The 19,610-nt window shown below is 29.0% G+C and overlaps 1 protein-coding gene and 1 long non-coding RNA gene across 2 annotated transcripts; both read left to right on the forward strand.

Annotated features, from left to right (window-relative positions):
- LOC111613523 lies at positions 1–1,798 on the forward strand. The gene is made up of 3 exons (XR_002754780.1): positions 1–128; positions 620–964; positions 1,654–1,798. It is a non-coding gene; the product is annotated as an uncharacterized LOC111613523 (long non-coding RNA).
- Positions 1,799–8,894: 7,096 nt separating this feature from the next.
- Positions 8,895–19,358, forward strand: LOC111613525 (metalloprotease TIKI1-like). The gene is made up of 7 exons (XM_023354868.1): positions 8,895–9,043; positions 9,123–9,185; positions 14,446–15,006; positions 16,189–16,510; positions 17,485–17,575; positions 18,513–18,680; positions 18,851–19,358. The coding sequence occupies exons 1-7, from the start codon at positions 8,993–8,995 to the stop codon at positions 19,014–19,016; spliced, it is 1,422 nt and encodes a 473-aa protein (XP_023210636.1). The 5' UTR covers positions 8,895–8,992; the 3' UTR covers positions 19,017–19,358.
- Positions 19,359–19,610: the final 252 nt, after the last annotated feature.

Raw genomic sequence — 19,610 nt, forward strand, 5'->3', positions numbered from 1 at the left:
GAATATAACAATAAAAATATTTCCGAACAATACATTTTTAAGACATAAATAACAATAGGTTATAAAAATATAAGAAAAAAACAACTATTGAAAGTTTGCTATTTCAGGATAGATCCATGAAAGATAAAGTTACTCGACTTTTTCTAACATTTATGAAATAATAATAATAATAAAAAAATAGCCATTTCTCCCTCTTTTTTTTTTACAGATTTTAATAGGCGAATTTTTCTTAAATATAAAATTCTTAAGCTAAAATTTATTATTTTTTTTATCTATTTTAAATATATATTTTCTTATATACAACATTTAATTAAATAAAATAAAGATAAGTGCGGGTTCGATTTCCGAATTTCATATACATTTACTTCATAATTTTAATGCTTTCTTCAGCAAAATCTTTGAGAAATTTATGTTAAAACCTAAGAGAATTATTTGAAATTATCGGAAAATTGATACACGTGATTGAAAAAAAAATAATAATACGTAATTAGGAAATCGAATCCGTACTCAACCTCATTGGTTATCATTCAAACCGGAATATTAACATCTTAATCTAATAAATTATTATTATTATTATTATTATTCTTTTGTGACATCAATTACGATGCTGTATTTATAGTAGAATAAGAAAAAGTGGAGGAGGGAAAAAAAAAAAATCTATTGGAGGAGAAGAGAAATTTGAAACTAGTTAATGACGGAGATTATCGAGAAGAGGTGAAAGTTCGATTTATTTGTAAAGGTGTTCGACTTCGGAGAATTCGACAGGCAGTGCCAAACATTTCTGACAACAAGGAATGTGTTGAGGCCGCAAATTCTTTCACGTGACATCCCTACCGATGACAAAAATACAGTTTGATCCACGTTAAGCCCAACTTCCTGTTCTCCTGCGATGACAAATCAGCTTGCTCTTCCTCTTACTATCCTGCACAATAGCCATGCATTGACAATTTACATTCTTTACAACGTACGTGCTTCTGAAATTTCATTTACCTGCAATTTTTTTTTCGTTGTTCGCGGAAGATATTTAATAAATGATTTATACAAACCTATTTAATCTGCGATAAAAGCACTCACGTTCATCGGGTTTCATTAATAACATAAAAAAAAAAACTACACAACTTTAATGGTTGGTCTAATATGACATTTTATAACTTGGTGTCGATTAACAAAGGAGAATTTGTTTCGAAAACGAACAGAATTGTCGAAGAATTTGTTTATATTTTGTACTCGAGGTAAAGACTAGAAATAGTTTTTCTTAGAAACAAAGATTAATGCACGCATCACGATTATGTGGCATGTCTAAAACGTTTACTATAGAAGAATGCTGGTACCATTAGAGTTTATAATTACCATAAATTGAAGCCATTTTTCCCCGTTTTATTTTATTTTTATTTTATTTTAATTTTCGTGTGTTGTCTGTATATTTTTCACATTTTTCTCGTAATTTACTGCCTTAAAAAAAAAAAATAATAATAATAGTTATTTTAGTATAATTTAGAGTTTAGTAAAAACAGAAAATTCGTAACATAGTTAGCCATTATAAATCATAATTTTTATTAATAAATATTAATGACTTAATTAGATTTAAAATTTTACTTATGCTTGAATTATAGTTTCTTCTTCTTCATCTTTTTTTTTTTTTTTAATTTATAGCTTTAGTTGCAAAAGTCTATTTACTTAAAGACGTTCGTCACGAAGAGACATAAATCTATCTGCGGCTCCTTATCTATTGCACCTCGTTTTTTATTAACTGTATAAAAACCACAAATTATTAATTACTTTTTGATTAAAGCGTGAATTTTCTTACGTTTTAACAAGAAAATCTTAAATTAAAATATTAAATTCTTTACAAATTTATTTGAGAGTTTTACTAAATTTCAAACGGTGTTAAACTATTTGTTTTTTTTTTTAAGTTAAAATTTAATTAAAGTCTAATTTTATGGTATATAAATTTAAGAAACGGTTAAATAAAATATATTTTTTGTAAATATATTAAAAATTTTTATTGTTTTTTTTTTATAAAATAAATTACAAACGATAGATAACTTTCATATATTAAACTATTATGTTTTATTTCTATGAAAGAAAATATACAAAATTAATTAAAAAAAGAAAATGTTACAGAGAAAGAAACCTTCGAAGAGTTTTGGTTCACGTTGTATAATTTAATTAATTACAGCCTATTATAAAACATATAAAATTTTAAGATTTATATGACATTTAAAATGCTTAATTTAATTTTAATATACTTTATATATAGCCTATTTTATGAGTGAGACATTGACTTAACCTAAAACATGAAATTTGATGTATTGTACGATATTTTCAAGTTATTACACGAGATAATAATTCTAAACTTAATCAATTCTATTCAATTTTGAGTTCATTTGTTATGTAATTTTTTTTTATAAGAAGAATTTCTATAAATTTGTTTTTAATTCGTTTTTATCTCGATTTACTTCGTTGAAAAGGTCAAGGCAAAGAGGTTGATGACTTTTAAAACTCTTTCTCATCTCCCAAACTTGACCCAAAGATATCTTTAAACAATCGCTAAAAAAATGAACAATCCATTTTTTGGGTGGAGTCATTTTTCGAAATCTGTACTTTTCGGGCGTTAAACATACAAAACTTAATATCTTGATGGATCCACCGCTTCTCTTACTTTATCATTTATCGATTTATCGATCGGAATTTTAAATCTTTAAGGGAATATGTTAAGAGTTTATGAAAATTATCAAATTTCATAAGATGCTATTTTAAATTATCTTTATATCTTCAATAAATCTCTCCGTCTCTCTTGTGGATAGGTGATTATCCTAAGATATATGACCTAATATTACATATGAAGGCACACCCAATCGCTAAACTCTTTATTGACAATATCTGTTTGCACCTATCTGTTGCTATCAAAAAGTATATTTTATATTAGAAAGATTACAGCAATCTAATAACAATTAGGCTATAAAACTTTCTTGAATTAATAAGTAATATATCTATGTTTCTCAATACTTCTAAAATATTAAATGATGATTTAGATTACATATAATAACCTCGTATTAATAATAATAATGGAAAAAGTTCGTTAATTATTAATACTGTAAATAAATTTAAAAAAAAGTCCATAATATCATTCCATTAGTGCATCTTCAACATCAAAACTTTACTATTGCCGCATTTATCCCATTTTATCTCGATATATGAAAAATTAATTAATTTTTATAATTTATAAATCTCTTAAAATATGTTTTTTTTTTTTTTTAAGCTTTTAAGTTTGTTTGACGAACAGAAAAGTAAGTGGAGGAAGGAACAACATTACGTACCTATCTGGCCTTGTGCCAGACTAAAACTAATCAATCATTAGATCTAGTTATGTTCGGGTCAGTTTAATATTTTAGATTTACCGAAATCTTCTGTTCTTCCGCTTCTTGATCAAAGGAGATAGGTTGTCAGTCAAACCAACTTTCGAACTTTCATCTTTCTTTCTTTTTTTTCTCCCCCTCTTCCCATATAACTCCAGATTGTTTATTTTTGCTCCTCTCGAACGTGTTTTGTTACATATCTCCTAATCTCCGAACGGTTTCTTTATATAGAATCCAACATCTCGTAACTTATATCAATATCTGAAAAATATCATCTCGTTTCTGCTTATTTTTTATTTATCTAAGAGATTTTTTTATTATTATTATAAAAAATATATACATATATCTTTTTTTTTATTATTATTATTAAAATCAGAGGTATGATTTATGTTTATGTTGATTTTCAGCAATGCACATAACTAGCTTCATCTTTATGCATAAGACAACTAAATCCATAGGTCTATGTATCATATGATAACATCTCATAGGACGTCTCTCCATAAATATATATAACCTTTAAAGATGTTTATATTCAGTATATATGATAAAACCTGTATATTGTAGAATAATTCTAAAAAAAAAAAAATAAAATAAAGATTTTATGAATCCAGTTACAAGAGGATAAGAGAATTATTTTGTCTACATTTCAATTTAATTTTGTTTTTGTTTGTTTTTTGTTATTAATTCGCATATTTTTATTAAGTTATTTTTATTTTTGATTGAATAAAAGTTGGAAATGATCCAGCTTTCTGGATACAAATTCACGTGTTTAAATTAAACAAGACATTACAATCCCTCTAAAGATTCGTCCTTCTATAAATACAGAAGCTCAAAGTTTTCTTAAGTCAATATTTAAAATCTTCTTTATTATTTAAGATATTTGGTAATATATATAAGAGCTAAAGAATATTTTTTAAAGCCTGTATATATAATTAAGTTTAAGCGTAGAGTTGAAGGTTTTTAATACGTGAAACAATTAAAGCCTAATCTTACGATTACGACTCCAGATACGTGCAGACTTAAGACCAAATGATATTTATAAAGAACATACTTTTATGATTAAGATACAAAATAATATGATTAGAATCTTTTAAGATGATTAACGTGCCTTACAGCCCTTATTATAAATTAGGATTCTATGAATGCGTGCGGAATCATAAAATACTTAATAATGTGCTAGAGATAACTTAATTATATATTATAGACCTATTTAACTATCTAGCAATATGTTTAGATCACCTAAAAGTATGCTGAGAATACTTAACGATAAGCAAATAGCTACATATTTGTTCAACGTAAACGAGTATACTAATTTCCAGTATTATGGAACCTCATAAAAATTTTAATTAAAAAAAAAAAAAAAGAATAATAAATTGTCAAATGACATAAAGGTCCGGGTTCAAGTACCACATCAACTTTTGTCTTTATATACCTATATATAGGCCCACGTATAGTGTCATCGGTGGTGCTAACAAACGTTAAGATGCAGAGATAAAAATAGCGTGGTATCCGACGATTTAATTCTACTGTAAAAATTCATTCACATGCCTACAATTCTCATCTACAACAAAAAGTTGTCCCGATGAAAAACCTGATAGACGAAAGACATCCGATTGGTCTNTTGCCAGCTACAAGTCACTTTTTCCTCTTTATGTTATCGGTTGTCTGACATACGCCTTGTAAATACGATCTCCCGCGAGCTACCTAAACAGAGAGGCAAGAAAAGCCAAACGCTATTTTTTTAATACAAGTATCTGTTACTATAGAAAAATCAACCGAACGGTGGTGCTAACAAACGTTAAGATGCAGAGATAAAAATAGCGTGGTATCCGACGATTTAATTCTACTGTAAAAATTCATTCACATGCCTACAATTCTCATCTACAACAAAAAGTTGTCCCGATGAAAAACCTGATAGACGAAAGACATCCGATTGGTCTAACAATAATTTTAATCAATTATTCTCTTTACTACTTCATAATTTCATACGCGCCGAACTTACGCAACAGAAACAAAAGGGATTTGGAGTATAAAAAAAAAGTGGGAAAAGAGAGAGAGAGAGAGAGAGAAAGAAAGAAAAAAGAGACTTATTTAGGATTAAAATCTGTTTCTTATCGAGGTTGTTAGCTTATAAAATGCCGCCTTTCCTCAGTTTGTAGACCACCTTGGTCACAAACGAGCTTGTACAAAGTCACGAAAAAGTAACAACCAAACTATAGAGCGGAAAGAATTGAAAGGCGGAGCCTTTGCTTTTCCCCTTTGGGGTTGAATTCTCTGTTAAGTCATCCATCACCATTAAACGAGGCAAAGTACAAGTAGATATTGCTTACTTCGACGATTAAACCTCGTACTAGATGCTGAATGAAAAATTCTCTTTTGTTGTTTTCTGAATTTATTATTGAAAAGTCTAAGGGTTGTTTATAATCATATATATATATATATATATTTTTTTTTAAATGTATACATTCGAAAAACCAGGAAATGTTTGAATTTTAACTAAACAATAAGGATGATCTACATTTTACATAACTTTAATATTTCTTAAGTAAAATTCGCCTTAATGTCTTAAGCATTTACAGGATTCCCCCCATCTCGAAAGCATTAACACTGCAATAGAAAAAGGACAATTAATTATCCACACTTTTTTATAGGTCTACATTATAAATAGAGACGTGATGGAGACACGAAGTAAATTTTATGAACGATTATAAGATTATTATGATTTAATATTCAGACATTCCCCCCCCCCATTTTTATCATTATCTCTTCTTTAATTACTCTCCATTATTTTATTTTTAAATAATTTGGAAGTTCCCGAGATAGAAAAGAAATTTTTACGAGCACTAAAAATCCATTATTACAATTTAATATCGATTTATTTTTTTAGAATTTAAAATTATTTTTTGTTGTTTTTTTATAATTTATACGGTATCATTATCACAATTAATTACCCCGAACTTTTTAAATAAATATTGTTGTAGTAAATTTTAAAAAAAAAATTTAATTTTTAACAAATTAAAATAATTGATTTTCAAGTAATAAATTCATTTCGAATTTTAATTTGAATGAATTTTTTAAATTTATATAACACTATAATGAGCCGAAATGTAATATATATATATAAAACTTATATATTGTTTTTACGATTATAAAGAATTTATTTCTAAGAAAATAATGATTATAAAGTAATTTAATTAAAATTTTTGACATTCTTTCTTTAAATCTACGTAATAAGAACACAGTAAATATTTTAGATCCTTTGTTTTTCTATTTATAAACAACAATTATTGTTAAATTACAACACTTCTTAGTCATTTTCTGGGCATTTCTAGAACCAAATACTATAGAACTTTTTCTTTTCTTTCTTTAAAAAAAAGGAAAGTGTTTGGATCTAGTGTATATTCGTGTAAATCTTCTCTGTAATGGAAAAAAAGAACTTAATCACTCTATTTCTTCTGTTGCGCTAACGGTTATTGTTCCATATCTTTAAAAAAAATAATAGTGAGACAGTCCTAGAAAGAAGAAAATAAATTTAGTGGCTCTACAACCACTCCACTGTTTAAAAAAAGATGAAGGTTGGCCTTTCGATTGATTATTGCTTAACGTCAGCCAACGAATGAATATTTATTCTGTGAATGAGTGAGACTTAATTTTGAAGAGACACTTGGAAAGTCGCTAATAGCATTTACTAAAGGAGTTGTAAAATAATCAAGTAGGCCATAAACAATCTTCATTCATCGTCTATTCCATTGGGAAATTTTATTAACTGCTGACAATTCTAGTTTGGCCAAGAATGAGTCACATCCATCGACTGCATCTATGGGGGCTACTGTTTAAATACGTCAGTCAATAAATTTACTCCGAAGGGGACTTAATGAGTTTCGTACTGTTCCTTCCGTTTGCACTCTCGCTTTTGTTCTGAATTGCGTGTTACACAACTCGTTTCATAATTAGAAATTCGTTAATCGACTTTAATATAATTAATTCGAGGTTGAAGAGATACAGAATTGAATATTCAATTACCGAATTTCTTATCTACATATAAACCACGTAATCTAGAATAAATTCCAACTTGTCAATCGTTAGAAAAGTCATATTTATACAAGTCCGAGTTGGATCTCGCTTAGTTTATAAACAAAATTATAGAAAGTAATTCGAGTATCCCCCTTAGTACACGATTCGCGTGTTACAACTAAGCAAAGACTCGACTACTACTTAAAGGAGGTAAAAGTGTTTCTCTTGTTTTTTTTTTATATTTATTTATTTTTGAAGCGGTTCCTTTGCCAGCTACAAGTCACTTTTTCCTCTTTATGTTATCGGTTGTCTGACATACGCCTTGTAAATACGATCTCCCGCGAGCTACCTAAACAGAGAGACAAGAAAAGCCAAACGTTATTTTTTTAATACAAGTATCTGTTACTATAGAAAAATCAACCGAAGTAGCACGTACGAATCAATATCTATTGAATATTATTCGATATATTCGATCAATGTAAAAATAAATAAATAAATAAATAAATGTTTTTTAAAGTTCGAAAATCGATTTTCCCTCACAGAAGCAAGATAAGAATTCGACTTTTTTTGAGGAAAAATCATCCTAGGAAAACAAGTTTTTGTGAATCTCTTACGGTTTTTCCTTCTCTATCCGAGCGAAATGACCTGCACCAAAGAAAGATAAAACAACATACCTTTGTGTTTCTCCCCTCCTTTTTCCCCGAAGGGTTACTTACTGCAGCATCAATGAAAAAGAAGACATGATTTTTCGAACAAGTTTCTGTTTTCATATTTTTTAAAACAGTCCAAAGCTGATAACGAATATAAATAAAAATAAATTTTAAAGACACAGACAAAATAATAATAAATTAACCTTATTTCTTTTTTTTCTTCTTCTTCTTTCTGAGTATCCTATTGACAGTTTAAGCTTGATATGACTCTTGTACAAACCTCTTAACCATAAATTACTGTTAAATAATTCTTTTTCGCTTTTAAATTTTCTAAAAATGCACTTTTAATGCATTTTTAAAAGCTCTAGTCGATCTGATAATCCATTATGTCATCTAGTAAATTGTTCAGTTTTAAATCTTGTAAACTTTTAGGAGATGTACGTCAAATATTATCAGCGATAAAAGAGCACGAAGAGGGGTGTCTTAACACTCGACATTGTTTAATCATTAAACTCCCTCCCTACGTATAAACCAGTCAACGTTCATTAACGATCGGTTGTAGGCTACCAAATTTGCATTTTTTTTTTACTACTACCCTACTAAAGACATTTTCCCTGATATCTTTTATTGTTACGAAGCATTGTTTCTGTAATAAAATGGGATTACGGAATGATAATATATATATATATAGTCTTTATATACGTACATACAATAAAATTCTCATTTGTAGTTCCTAAAAGGGCTAATCCCACTTTGAGTTATTGGCAAAATCCCATAACCACGTGCTCCACTATCTGGTTAGACGATTGGTTCATCTATCGACCAATAGGAAACGAGGTGTGTCAAGACGTTGACTAAGTTTTGACGGCTGTGTACAACTGAATGTCTAAAGTTGGTTGAGTTGGCTTTAACTATGGTCTTGTTAAGTGTTTGCTGGAAAGACTCTCTCTATGGGAGAGGTCTACCATAATGGCCATTGGATTATATGCATCTTTACTCACTTTTATTCTATCTATAATGGTAAGATCATTTACAAATAATATACCATATAAAATTAAGTTTCGTTCGCATTATTTATATAATATACATATTACTGTAGATATTATTGGATGAGGTGTCATCGAAGAGATTTAGGAGGCCGTCATTTTGTGACAATTCAAAGGTAAGTAAGTGCTGCTGCTTCTGCTGCTGCTGCTGCCGCTCCTGCTCTCCTACATCCAACAACCTTATAAGAGATACAATCACTGAACTAACCTACTTGCTCGATGCCTTGGAGGGGTAGATCGGTGCACGTGCTTAAAGAAAGGCGCCGACTTCTGGTTTGGGTGGCAGAAAGCTGTCTCCACAAGGACTTTTGCCGAAGCGGCAGTTCAAATAATGTGCACACATGTTGATCTAAGAGGTGCCGACGTAAACAAATATTCTGATAACTCTTCATTGCATTCTCTCCATTATTATTATTATTACTTTTTTTTCCTATTCATTTCAAAATGTTTATGAGCTTTAACACCGAAATTTCCGAAAGGGGAAATTGGGCCATTTTCTCTCATGTGATTCGCACCTCTGAAAGCACTCTTTGTATTTAAGGGAGTGCCAAATTAGAGGAGAGGGACTTTTGCTCCCCTTAAATAGAGTTCATAGAAATGTCTTCTGTAAACTATCGATATTACCCTGAAACTTTTATATATATATATATATTATATATTCAGTGATAACATATGATTGTATGTAAAATACAGTAAACTTTTTGTCTTTTTTTTTTACCAAAAAAACTTTGTTTTATAAATACTTGGATCAGGTTTTATCGTTAATCTTGTCGTTCCAGTTTTCAAACAGTAAGAATTTTCAGATTTTTGGCCCATTACCAGAATTCTGTCAGAAACAGTAAAAGAGTCATCCGAGATTGGTCAGAGTCTTTAGAGAGATGAACGAACTTCATTCCTCCTTCTTTTCTACTGTAATTTTGTGATTGATGTGAGAATCTTAGCTGTCAGTCTCTATATTATTTATGATGTATTGATAAGGACGATAAAGGAGACCATTTCGTTCCTTTGTGGGAAGTTTTGATTTAGTAACAAAGTCTGAATCTTTTCAATCGATTTGTCAAAAGTTAAAAACACAATTTAGATTACAATGCAAAACAAGCTTTAATTTTCTTTTAATGACACGTTAGCTTAATAGAAATTTTTTTTTTTTTTACTATAGACCAAAACATAAAAGAGAAATTCGTGTAACAGTAATGAGGTCACGAATTAATGAATCTTATTTTAAAAAATCTTGTTTTAGGAATTTGAACTTTGAACCCGGAGGAGATTTCCTGAAAAAGAATTGAAATGAAACAACTGTCAAAAGAAAATTTATAGTTTTCGATGAATGCCAAAGAAAAAAAAAGAAAAAAAAAAAACTGTATTTATATACAGTATAGTGAAAGACTAATCGAGGCAATACTCGAATCACAATTTCGGTTTCAATTTCGAGGTTAACCCGCTTATAAAAGTTTAAAACAAAAAAAAAAATTCAATAAAATATATTTATATTACCAAAATTAAGAAAAGAACGGCACTCTCAAAGCGTAACATGACCTCATACAGTTAAAAAATGCTTTCCTTATAAAGTTTTCCTGTTATTTCTTACACTTTACTGTTTTTTTCCCTCTATTCTTCACTTAATCTATTTCTTTCCTTCTTTTATTTATTATTTTCTGCATCAAGTATTCTGTTATTAACTTATATTTATATATTTTAATTAACTTACTATATATATATATATATATTTCAAATGGTATGCAGTATAAAGTTCAATATATCTAACCTTTACATTATTGTTTTTCAACATTCATTTTTGAAAGAATTTTTCTAAAGCAGTAACTTCTTTCGTCTGATTTTATTCTTATAACTTATTTTATAGTCTATTCAATTATTTTTATTTCTCTAATATAGTAATTTCAGTATATTTCATATAATTTTCCCTTTATGATGTATTCATTTCATTCCATTTAAACTTAATATTAAAATTTTACTTCAACTTATTTCTGTTTATTTTTATTTCTAAAATAAAGCCATTTTTATTTTGATTTTTTTTATTTCTCTATTCCATTATCAACCGAAACAAAGAAGTAAATTTACGCTATTTCAACCATTCTTACTTTTTTTTAAATAATATATTCTAATAATCTCTGTTGATTTTATTCATGATTTTCATTTAATACGCCGCTTCAGTTGTAATATAGTCAACTTTTTGTGAATAGACTCCTTTATTTTTGCAATTCAATTGTTTTTCCTCCTCCCTCCTATTCTAGCAATGCTTTCTTTTTACCTTTTTCTCACACTATAACTATTAATTTATTTTATTTTTTTACACATCTATTCAGAAAAAAGTCTAACGTCTGTCAGACCACTAATGTAAACCCCGTTACCGTCTTAATTTTTATCGAATTTATTTATTTATACAGTTTTTTTACGATGCAAAATGAGGAGAGGAAAGTAGAATCTAACGAGTTTGATATACTTCCGAACTTATCGTACTAATTAAAACTAGTTAATACGTCATTTAACACAGTTAATTCATCGATTTATCTTAATTAAACTCGTAGACTTCAGACATTTTCCGAGCAATTTGTGCTTGACGTGCGTGCGTGCGTGCGTGCGTGCTGTGTTGAGTCGAGTTTTAATACGAAAGTGCTTCAATTTGTCATTTACGTTTTCGTCTTTTGTTAAGTCAATAGAGAAGTAACGAGTGAAAGAGAAAAACTTTACACAATTGTAAATAAAGAGCATTATGCAGCGAATGATCTGTATGCGAAACGAACATGAAAAGCCAGTTCCCACGATAATAAATAAGACTCGTTATATCCCGACTAGTCGTTGTTAGTCTTGCTATTTGATCTTTGACTTTGTTTAAACTCGTAATTTAGCGTTTTTCTATCGGAAAAAACGAGGTGTTTATTAGTTCCTTTTACATTGCGACTCGTTAGAAACGATTTGCCCTTCATCCCCTTTTTTCCTTTTTATTTTTTTATATAAAATTCTTATCGCCATTTTAAACAGAATTTCTAATTAAATTAATACTGTTTTTTTTTTATTTTGTTAATTTAATTTTATTTTAAATTAAAAGTTCTTACCTGTAATTACTATTCACATTAATAGAGAATTTCCCAATTAATAATATTCTTTCCATATTTTCGTATAAAAATATAACAAAACTTATTAATAATTACAACTTATTACAGTCGAATCGGTAGACTTTGACTTGTGGCCCTATGCTGTAACACATAACAGGCCTCTCTCCTCCACTTAAATAATGGCACATGTAAAAATGTGAGGCCCTAAGGCCCTAAGTTATAAACTCATAAATCCAGGTCTTAATTGTTTAGCTTAGGTGCAAATTCGTCCATAATTATTTAACTAAATTTATTCATAAATTCAAATACTAAGTGATGCTCACTTTATAACTAGTATTAAAATTTATTAGCATAATTTAACTATTAATACAATTTAGGACAATTATTATTATTATTATTATTATTATTATTACTTTTTTTTCCTATTCATTTCAAAATGTTTATGAGCTTTAACACCGAAATTTCCGAAAGGGGAAATTGGGCCATTTTCTCTCATGTGATTCGCACCTCTGAAAGCACTCTTTGTATTTAAGGGAGTGCCAAATTAGAGGAGAGGGACTTTTGCTCCCCTTAAATAGAGTTCATAGAAATGTCTTCTGTAAACTATCGATATTACCCTGAAACTTTTATATATATATATATATTATATATTCAGTGATAACATATGATTGTATGTAAAATACAGTAAACTTTTTGTCTTTTTTTTTTACCAAAAAAACTTTGTTTTATAAATACTTGGATCAGGTTTTATCGTTAATCTTGTCGTTCCAGTTTTCAAACAGTAAGAATTTTCAGATTTTTGGCCCATTACCAGAATTCTGTCAGAAACAGTAAAAGAGTCATCCGAGATTGGTCAGAGTCTTTAGAGAGATGAACGAACTTCATTCCTCCTTCTTTTCTACTGTAATTTTGTGATTGATGTGAGAATCTTAGCTGTCAGTCTCTATATTATTTATGATGTATTGATAAGGACGATAAAGGAGACCATTTCGTTCCTTTGTGGGAAGTTTTGATTTAGTAACAAAGTCTGAATCGTTTCAATCGATTTGTCAAAAGTTAAAAACACAATTTAGATTACAATGCAAAACAAGCTTTAATTTTCTTTTAATGACACGTTAGCTTAATAGAAATTTTTTTTTTTTTTACTATAGACCAAAACATAAAAGAGAAATTCGTGTAACAGTAATGAGGTCACGAATTAATGAATCTTATTTTAAAAAATCTTGTTTTAGGAATTTGAACTTTGAACCCGGAGGAGATTTCCTGAAAAAGAATTGAAATGAAACAACTGTCAAAAGAAAATTTATAGTTTTCGATGAATGCCAAAGAAAAAAAAAGAAAAAAAAAAAACTGTATTTATATACAGTATAGTGAAAGACTAATCGAGGCAATACTCGAATCACAATTTCGGTTTCAATTTCGAGGTTAACCCGCTTATAAAAGTTTAAAACAAAAAAAAAAATTCAATAAAATATATTTATATTACCAAAATTAAGAAAAGAACGGCACTCTCAAAGCGTAACATGACCTCATACAGTTAAAAAATGCTTTCCTTATAAAGTTTTCCTGTTATTTCTTACACTTTACTGTTTTTTTCCCTCTATTCTTCACTTAATCTATTTCTTTCCTTCTTTTATTTATTATTTTCTGCATCAAGTATTCTGTTATTAACTTATATTTATATATTTTAATTAACTTACTATATATATATATATATATTTCAAATGGTATGCAGTATAAAGTTCAATATATCTAACCTTTACATTATTGTTTTTCAACATTCATTTTTGAAAGAATTTTTCTAAAGCAGTAACTTCTTTCGTCTGATTTTATTCTTATAACTTATTTTATAGTCTATTCAATTATTTTTATTTCTCTAATATAGTAATTTCAGTATATTTCATATAATTTTCCCTTTATGATGTATTCATTTCATTCCATTTAAACTTAATATTAAAATTTTACTTCAACTTATTTCTGTTTATTTTTATTTCTAAAATAAAGCCATTTTTATTTTGATTTTTTTTATTTCTCTATTCCATTATCAACCGAAACAAAGAAGTAAATTTACGCTATTTCAACCATTCTTACTTTTTTTTAAATAATATATTCTAATAATCTCTGTTGATTTTATTCATGATTTTCATTTAATACGCCGCTTCAGTTGTAATATAGTCAACTTTTTGTGAATAGACTCCTTTATTTTTGCAATTCAATTGTTTTTCCTCCTCCCTCCTATTCTAGCAATGCTTTCTTTTTACCTTTTTNGGCCGTTTCAGTCAACTTATTTATTGTTTTACAGAGTGAAGAATATATGTCATTTCTTTGGATGGTAAAGAAGGATCCTCCATCGTATTTCTTCGGCACAATTCACGTTCCGTATACTCGAGTTTGGGATTATATACCCGAAAACGTCAAAGTAGCTTTCGAATCGAGCGATACCATATACTTCGAACTAGATTTGATAGATCCAAAAACTATCTCGACTTTGTCCAATTGTCAAATGTTGCCTCAGGGAAAAAATTTAGTTGATGTGTTACCGGAAGATCTTTATAGAAGATTGAAACGCCACTTGGATTACGTGAAAGGAATGTTACCTTCATGGATGACGGCGGATCAAAGGGGAAGAGGTTTATATGCTGATTATCTCTTCAATGCCATCACGGGAAATTGGGAAAGAAAGAGGCCCATCTGGGTAATGTTGATGGTCAATTCTTTAACAGAAAGTGATGTCAAATCGCGTGGCATACCTGTTTTAGATCTATATTTGGCTCAAGAAGCCGAGAGGATGAATAAAGGTACAGGAGCCGTTGAAAAAGTTGAAGAACAATGCGTACCATTAAATGGTTTGGATTTTACTCAGGTAATTTTATTTTTATGTAAATATTTTATCAATTATAATCATTTGGAATGATTTATTACGGATAAATACTGTCCAGGATTGATTTATAAATTATTTTTAAAATTACTAAACTGAAGAACATCGTACCGTTCATAGTCTAAAGTCGAGCGTATATAAAAATAAAAATAAACATTTAAAACAACTGACTCATAGCTTTCTTTAACTAGAAAAATAATGTAAAATAGATGAATCAAAATAAATTTAAGTTCAGTTTTACATTAACTAATAGGTTTTTTTTTTTTTAAAGTTTTACTTGACATTCATGGATAAATAAAATGTATGATTTTCTAAAGATCATTCTGATCGAAAACCAAGTTAAACAAGGCATTTTTACTCATTTTATGCTGACTGTACAAAGATTAACTGATAGTTCCAAACTGATTAGGCAGAACATCCATGCTTTTATAGCTTTTTTTTTTTTTTTTTTAAAAAACATTCTTTACTTAAAATTTCGTATTATAAAGTTAAGTATTCTTATCCTATTTTAAAATTTAATTTAAATGGAAATTACATTATATATGTGTTATAAAAGTTTATTGAAACGTTTAAAATAATTTTTAAAATATTTTCCATCTTTGTCTGTAAGAGGGCTTTTCCGTTAACGGGAATGAGAAGCGCAACAACCTTTTTACAGGGGCTAATCTATTTTACTCTCTATTTCCAAGTAAAAGTGCTAAAAATCTTATCTAAACGCGATTCATATGCAAATATCCACCATACGGCATAGAATAAACGTTTTATGACTTGGAAATATTCGAAAACAATGATGGAAATGAAGCAGATGATGATCCTTTGTATCGAATGACGTCATTTCGGAAATGACACGATGACAGGAACCGGAAATGAAGCCTATTAAGCACACACACACACACACACACACATAGTGACGTCATTATCGATTATTTAGATGTTCCATTTTAATAGATTAAAGCTATTTTATGGAATTGAGACATTTATTCATTGTTTCCTTTTCCGATTTTATCTTTTACGCCACATCAGTTTACATAAATAAAGATGAAACATTATCATCTTAATCTGTATAAATAATATTTAATTATCTATTATAAATCTTAATGTATTGCGTATTTATCTGTATATGAAAATAAGGATCTAAAACGTACCAATTCTTTTTTTTCTATTCAGGTTTTATTCGCTTTGAATCAAACACTCTATCAACAGGAAAGTATAAGATCTGGAGATATTCAAGCATTCTATACAACAGACGATCTGATTAAGCATTATAATTGCGGAGATCTTAACTCCGTGGTATTCAGTCAAGATTCGACTCAAGTGCCCCACTTAAACAGTACAACTATGACTTCGCAGGAAGTTGCTGTCGCCAGGAATATTGACCGGTATTTCCGAGAGGAACTCATATACAAGCGAAATAAAAGAATGGGAGATCGCGTAGTCCAGTTGCTTAATACCTATCCGGATACAAGCTACTTTTTTGCTTTTGGTGCAGGTGGGTTTCTAGATATTCCTTAAAAAAAAAAATACTACTACTTGTCGGAAGCACTGTAATAATTTATCACATGCTGTGAATTGTTTGTTTCTCTTTAACCTAGTATGTTAATTGGAACTGTTTTACGACATTAACCAGCCTCTTAATGTTTATTAGGATTCGCTCCATTGATGTTTAATTGGTCGTTTCCTTCTAAACTAAATAAACTACCGATTCTTTATAAATTTCGTTTATATTAAAAACATACTTTTTTTTNAAATATATATATATATTTTAAATAAAAATTACTTGAAAGAAATTCAATACACTGGTCAAAGGAACCGACTGTGTACACTCATTTATCACTTCTCCTAGTTAAAATAGGAACCAATTTCGGTTTAGTCACTTGCCACCCAAGTCGAATTCCGTACAAGATATTGGAATTCCATTTGATCTCTCTTCACTTAGGAAACAGTTTAGAGAAAAGGGAAGCGAAATGTACTCCTAGAAATTCTGCCTTATAAACAAGTTATGAGTCAATCCACTCTTACACGTGCTGGAAAACATCATCTTGAGTTTGGGGTGGAAACTTGTTGACAACAGGAAAGTCGTTAGTGTGATGCGAAAGTTGGCTAAAGTTCTGTCCCTAATTAGAAATCCTCTTCTGTAATCTTCTTTCAGAGCCTTGTTGGACAAGATTGCGAACTAGAATTTGTTGGTAATCCGTTCTCATTAAGGATGTCATACTGGATATTTTCTTTTTGGTCTACTATATTATATATATATTTTTTTTTTAACTGTTTTGAGAACGATTAAAACATTATTTTTGGATATTCTCGTTAAGATTTAACCTATAAATTTACTATTTTTGATTAACCCATACATGAATTTGTTAAATTTAACAGACTGTGTAACTCAGTGAATAATTTCTACTGAACTAGACAATAGAAATTTTATAAATCAATCTTGTGATATCTGTATTTTTATTCTTTCAGGGCATTTTTTAGGAAACGATACAATACTTGATTTTGTTAAGGAAGCTGGTTATCAAGTTGTACACGTTCCTTCAACGAGAAAGTTGCGTGGGTGAGTCTTTACTTTAAATCATTTTGGTCAACAACACTTACAATAGAAAGAATCATTCTTAAAATAGACTGAAGGAAAGAACAAATACAATTTTATTTACACTAATTACAATATAAATGCAAGGAAATGAGATTATTAACTTTTCTTTTTTTTTTAATGCTGGGTAACTCGCAAGTCGGTACATTTGTAAAAGAAAACTTCACAAAGATTTTTTTTTTCCTGCGTAAAGAAAAATCACGAATTACCGAAAAACGTGACAGTAAGCTATCACGTCTCGTTATAAAACCCTGCAGGTATGTAATTTAATAATTACGTTGCAGACAAATTGTAGATCCTGAACAACAGCGATAAAGGTGCATATGGACTGTTTTCTTCAGTTTTGCGGTGCTACACTTGGTCATTAACAATCTCGTTAACAGAGATTTATTTTTTAAATTGTTTTCTCTTGCAGATTCCGTATCATAATTACAAGAATATTAATAAGTGGGTACGTTTTACAAATTGCAAAAAAGAAAGATGTTGGGTAGAACTAAACAAATCGGAAAGATTAAAACCGATAAAAGTGACAGTCGGATACTTTGATAAGGAGAAATCCAAACAGACTTGGAAGCCGATGTAAACACTTGACCATTATCATTGTATAAACGTTAAAGATAAGAGCACATACAGATCAAATAAGCGAGTTATATTATTCTGATATATCAAAATTTAAGCGGTAAATGGCCTTAAACGATTACTTTGTTTTTGTAGTATTTTAATGGCCCTTAAATAATTATACGGTAGCTTAGACTAAATAGAAAACGTCACGCAAACCAATTAGCATCAGTAAATATGAATAAATATTATGCAAAATATTTTAAATCGAATTTAATTCATTATCGTGTTTGAAAAAGTGGTTTCGATAATCAATAACAATTCTATTATGATTTATTTGCAGTAGTTGGAAAAAATATAAAAAGAACCGCTCCAGTACTCCAACTAAAGACGCCAAACAGAGGATTAAACACGATTCTGTTATTCTACTTAAGGCGACTCGTTCTCCATCTTTAAATTCTCATCCGAGATTTAACGATCTTTGGGTTCGTCTAGATGAGTACAGCACAAGGTGAGCGTGCAATCGTACATCTTGATTTCCTAAACTGGTTTTTTTTGGTGTGTTATTGCATGACATCTAGACCAAACGTTAAATGAATGATTCATGAATGTAATTATTCTCAAATTAAAAATAAAATTGTACTTTAATTAGATAATATACGCTCCCACTTATATTTTTAGGTCTCCACGTATATCCCCAAAGAGTACAAAATCGCAATATGCTCCAGAACAATCAGTGTGGCATGGAGGGGCGAAACAAAATTTTCCATCATTGCATCTATTAAGTCTTTGTATTACCCTATTGCATTCGATGACTATCATAACATGCAATCTTCTCTTCACGTAATTCATAAAAAAAAAATCTGTGTACAGTATCGTTTCGTGATTTTGATAAGACTCAATTCAGATTTATTCTCCTTTCTAGTGATGTTTTGTGAACGTGCAATAAATGGATATGTCTATTTTGACTGCTATGCAGTTCATTGTAAGATATTTTATTTATAAAATACGCTAGTGAAAGAAACTATTTAATAATGTAGATAATTATGTAGTCGCTGTGTCAATTTGAAAATATGTATTTGTCCGACATGCAATGACCATGATTCTAAGAATGAATTTTAATAAATTAATTCCTTCTTTGAATAATTTATGTAATTATAAATTAATTTCTGAATATTTATGAAATAAATCCAAGTTTTTAAAATTTGTAATAATTTTCATGCTGTAATTGATTCATTTTACATTGTTTTTCTTAATTCATAGCAATAATTGAAATGTTATAACTGAAATTCAGAGTACTTAAGTAACTTCTGAAACGTTGATCTGAAAGAATTCTGATCATTTACTAAGATTGAAAAATATAAAATATTACAATATTAATATTACTTACATAAAATAAGTCAGCAATGGGTTACTCAACTTTCCCGGCAACATTTAAAAT

The sequence above is a fragment of the Centruroides sculpturatus genome, unplaced genomic scaffold (assembly GCF_000671375.1).
Source record: "Centruroides sculpturatus isolate CEXI.00-Female unplaced genomic scaffold, Cexi_2.0 scaffold1690, whole genome shotgun sequence".
In the NCBI taxonomy this organism is placed as follows: Eukaryota; Metazoa; Arthropoda; class Arachnida; order Scorpiones; family Buthidae; genus Centruroides; species Centruroides sculpturatus.

Bases quoted from the DNA above. Each gene is read 5' to 3' on its own strand.
- LOC111613525 (XM_023354868.1), top strand. From the start codon at position 8,993: ATGGCCATTGGATTATATGCATCTTTACTCACTTTTATTCTATCTATA. The intron at 9,186-14,445 runs GTAAGTAAGTGC...ATTGTTTTACAG, and splicing joins CATTTTGTGACAATTCAAAG to AGTGAAGAATATATGTCATT. The intron at 18,681-18,850 runs GTGAGCGTGCAA...TTATATTTTTAG, and splicing joins CTAGATGAGTACAGCACAAG to GTCTCCACGTATATCCCCAA.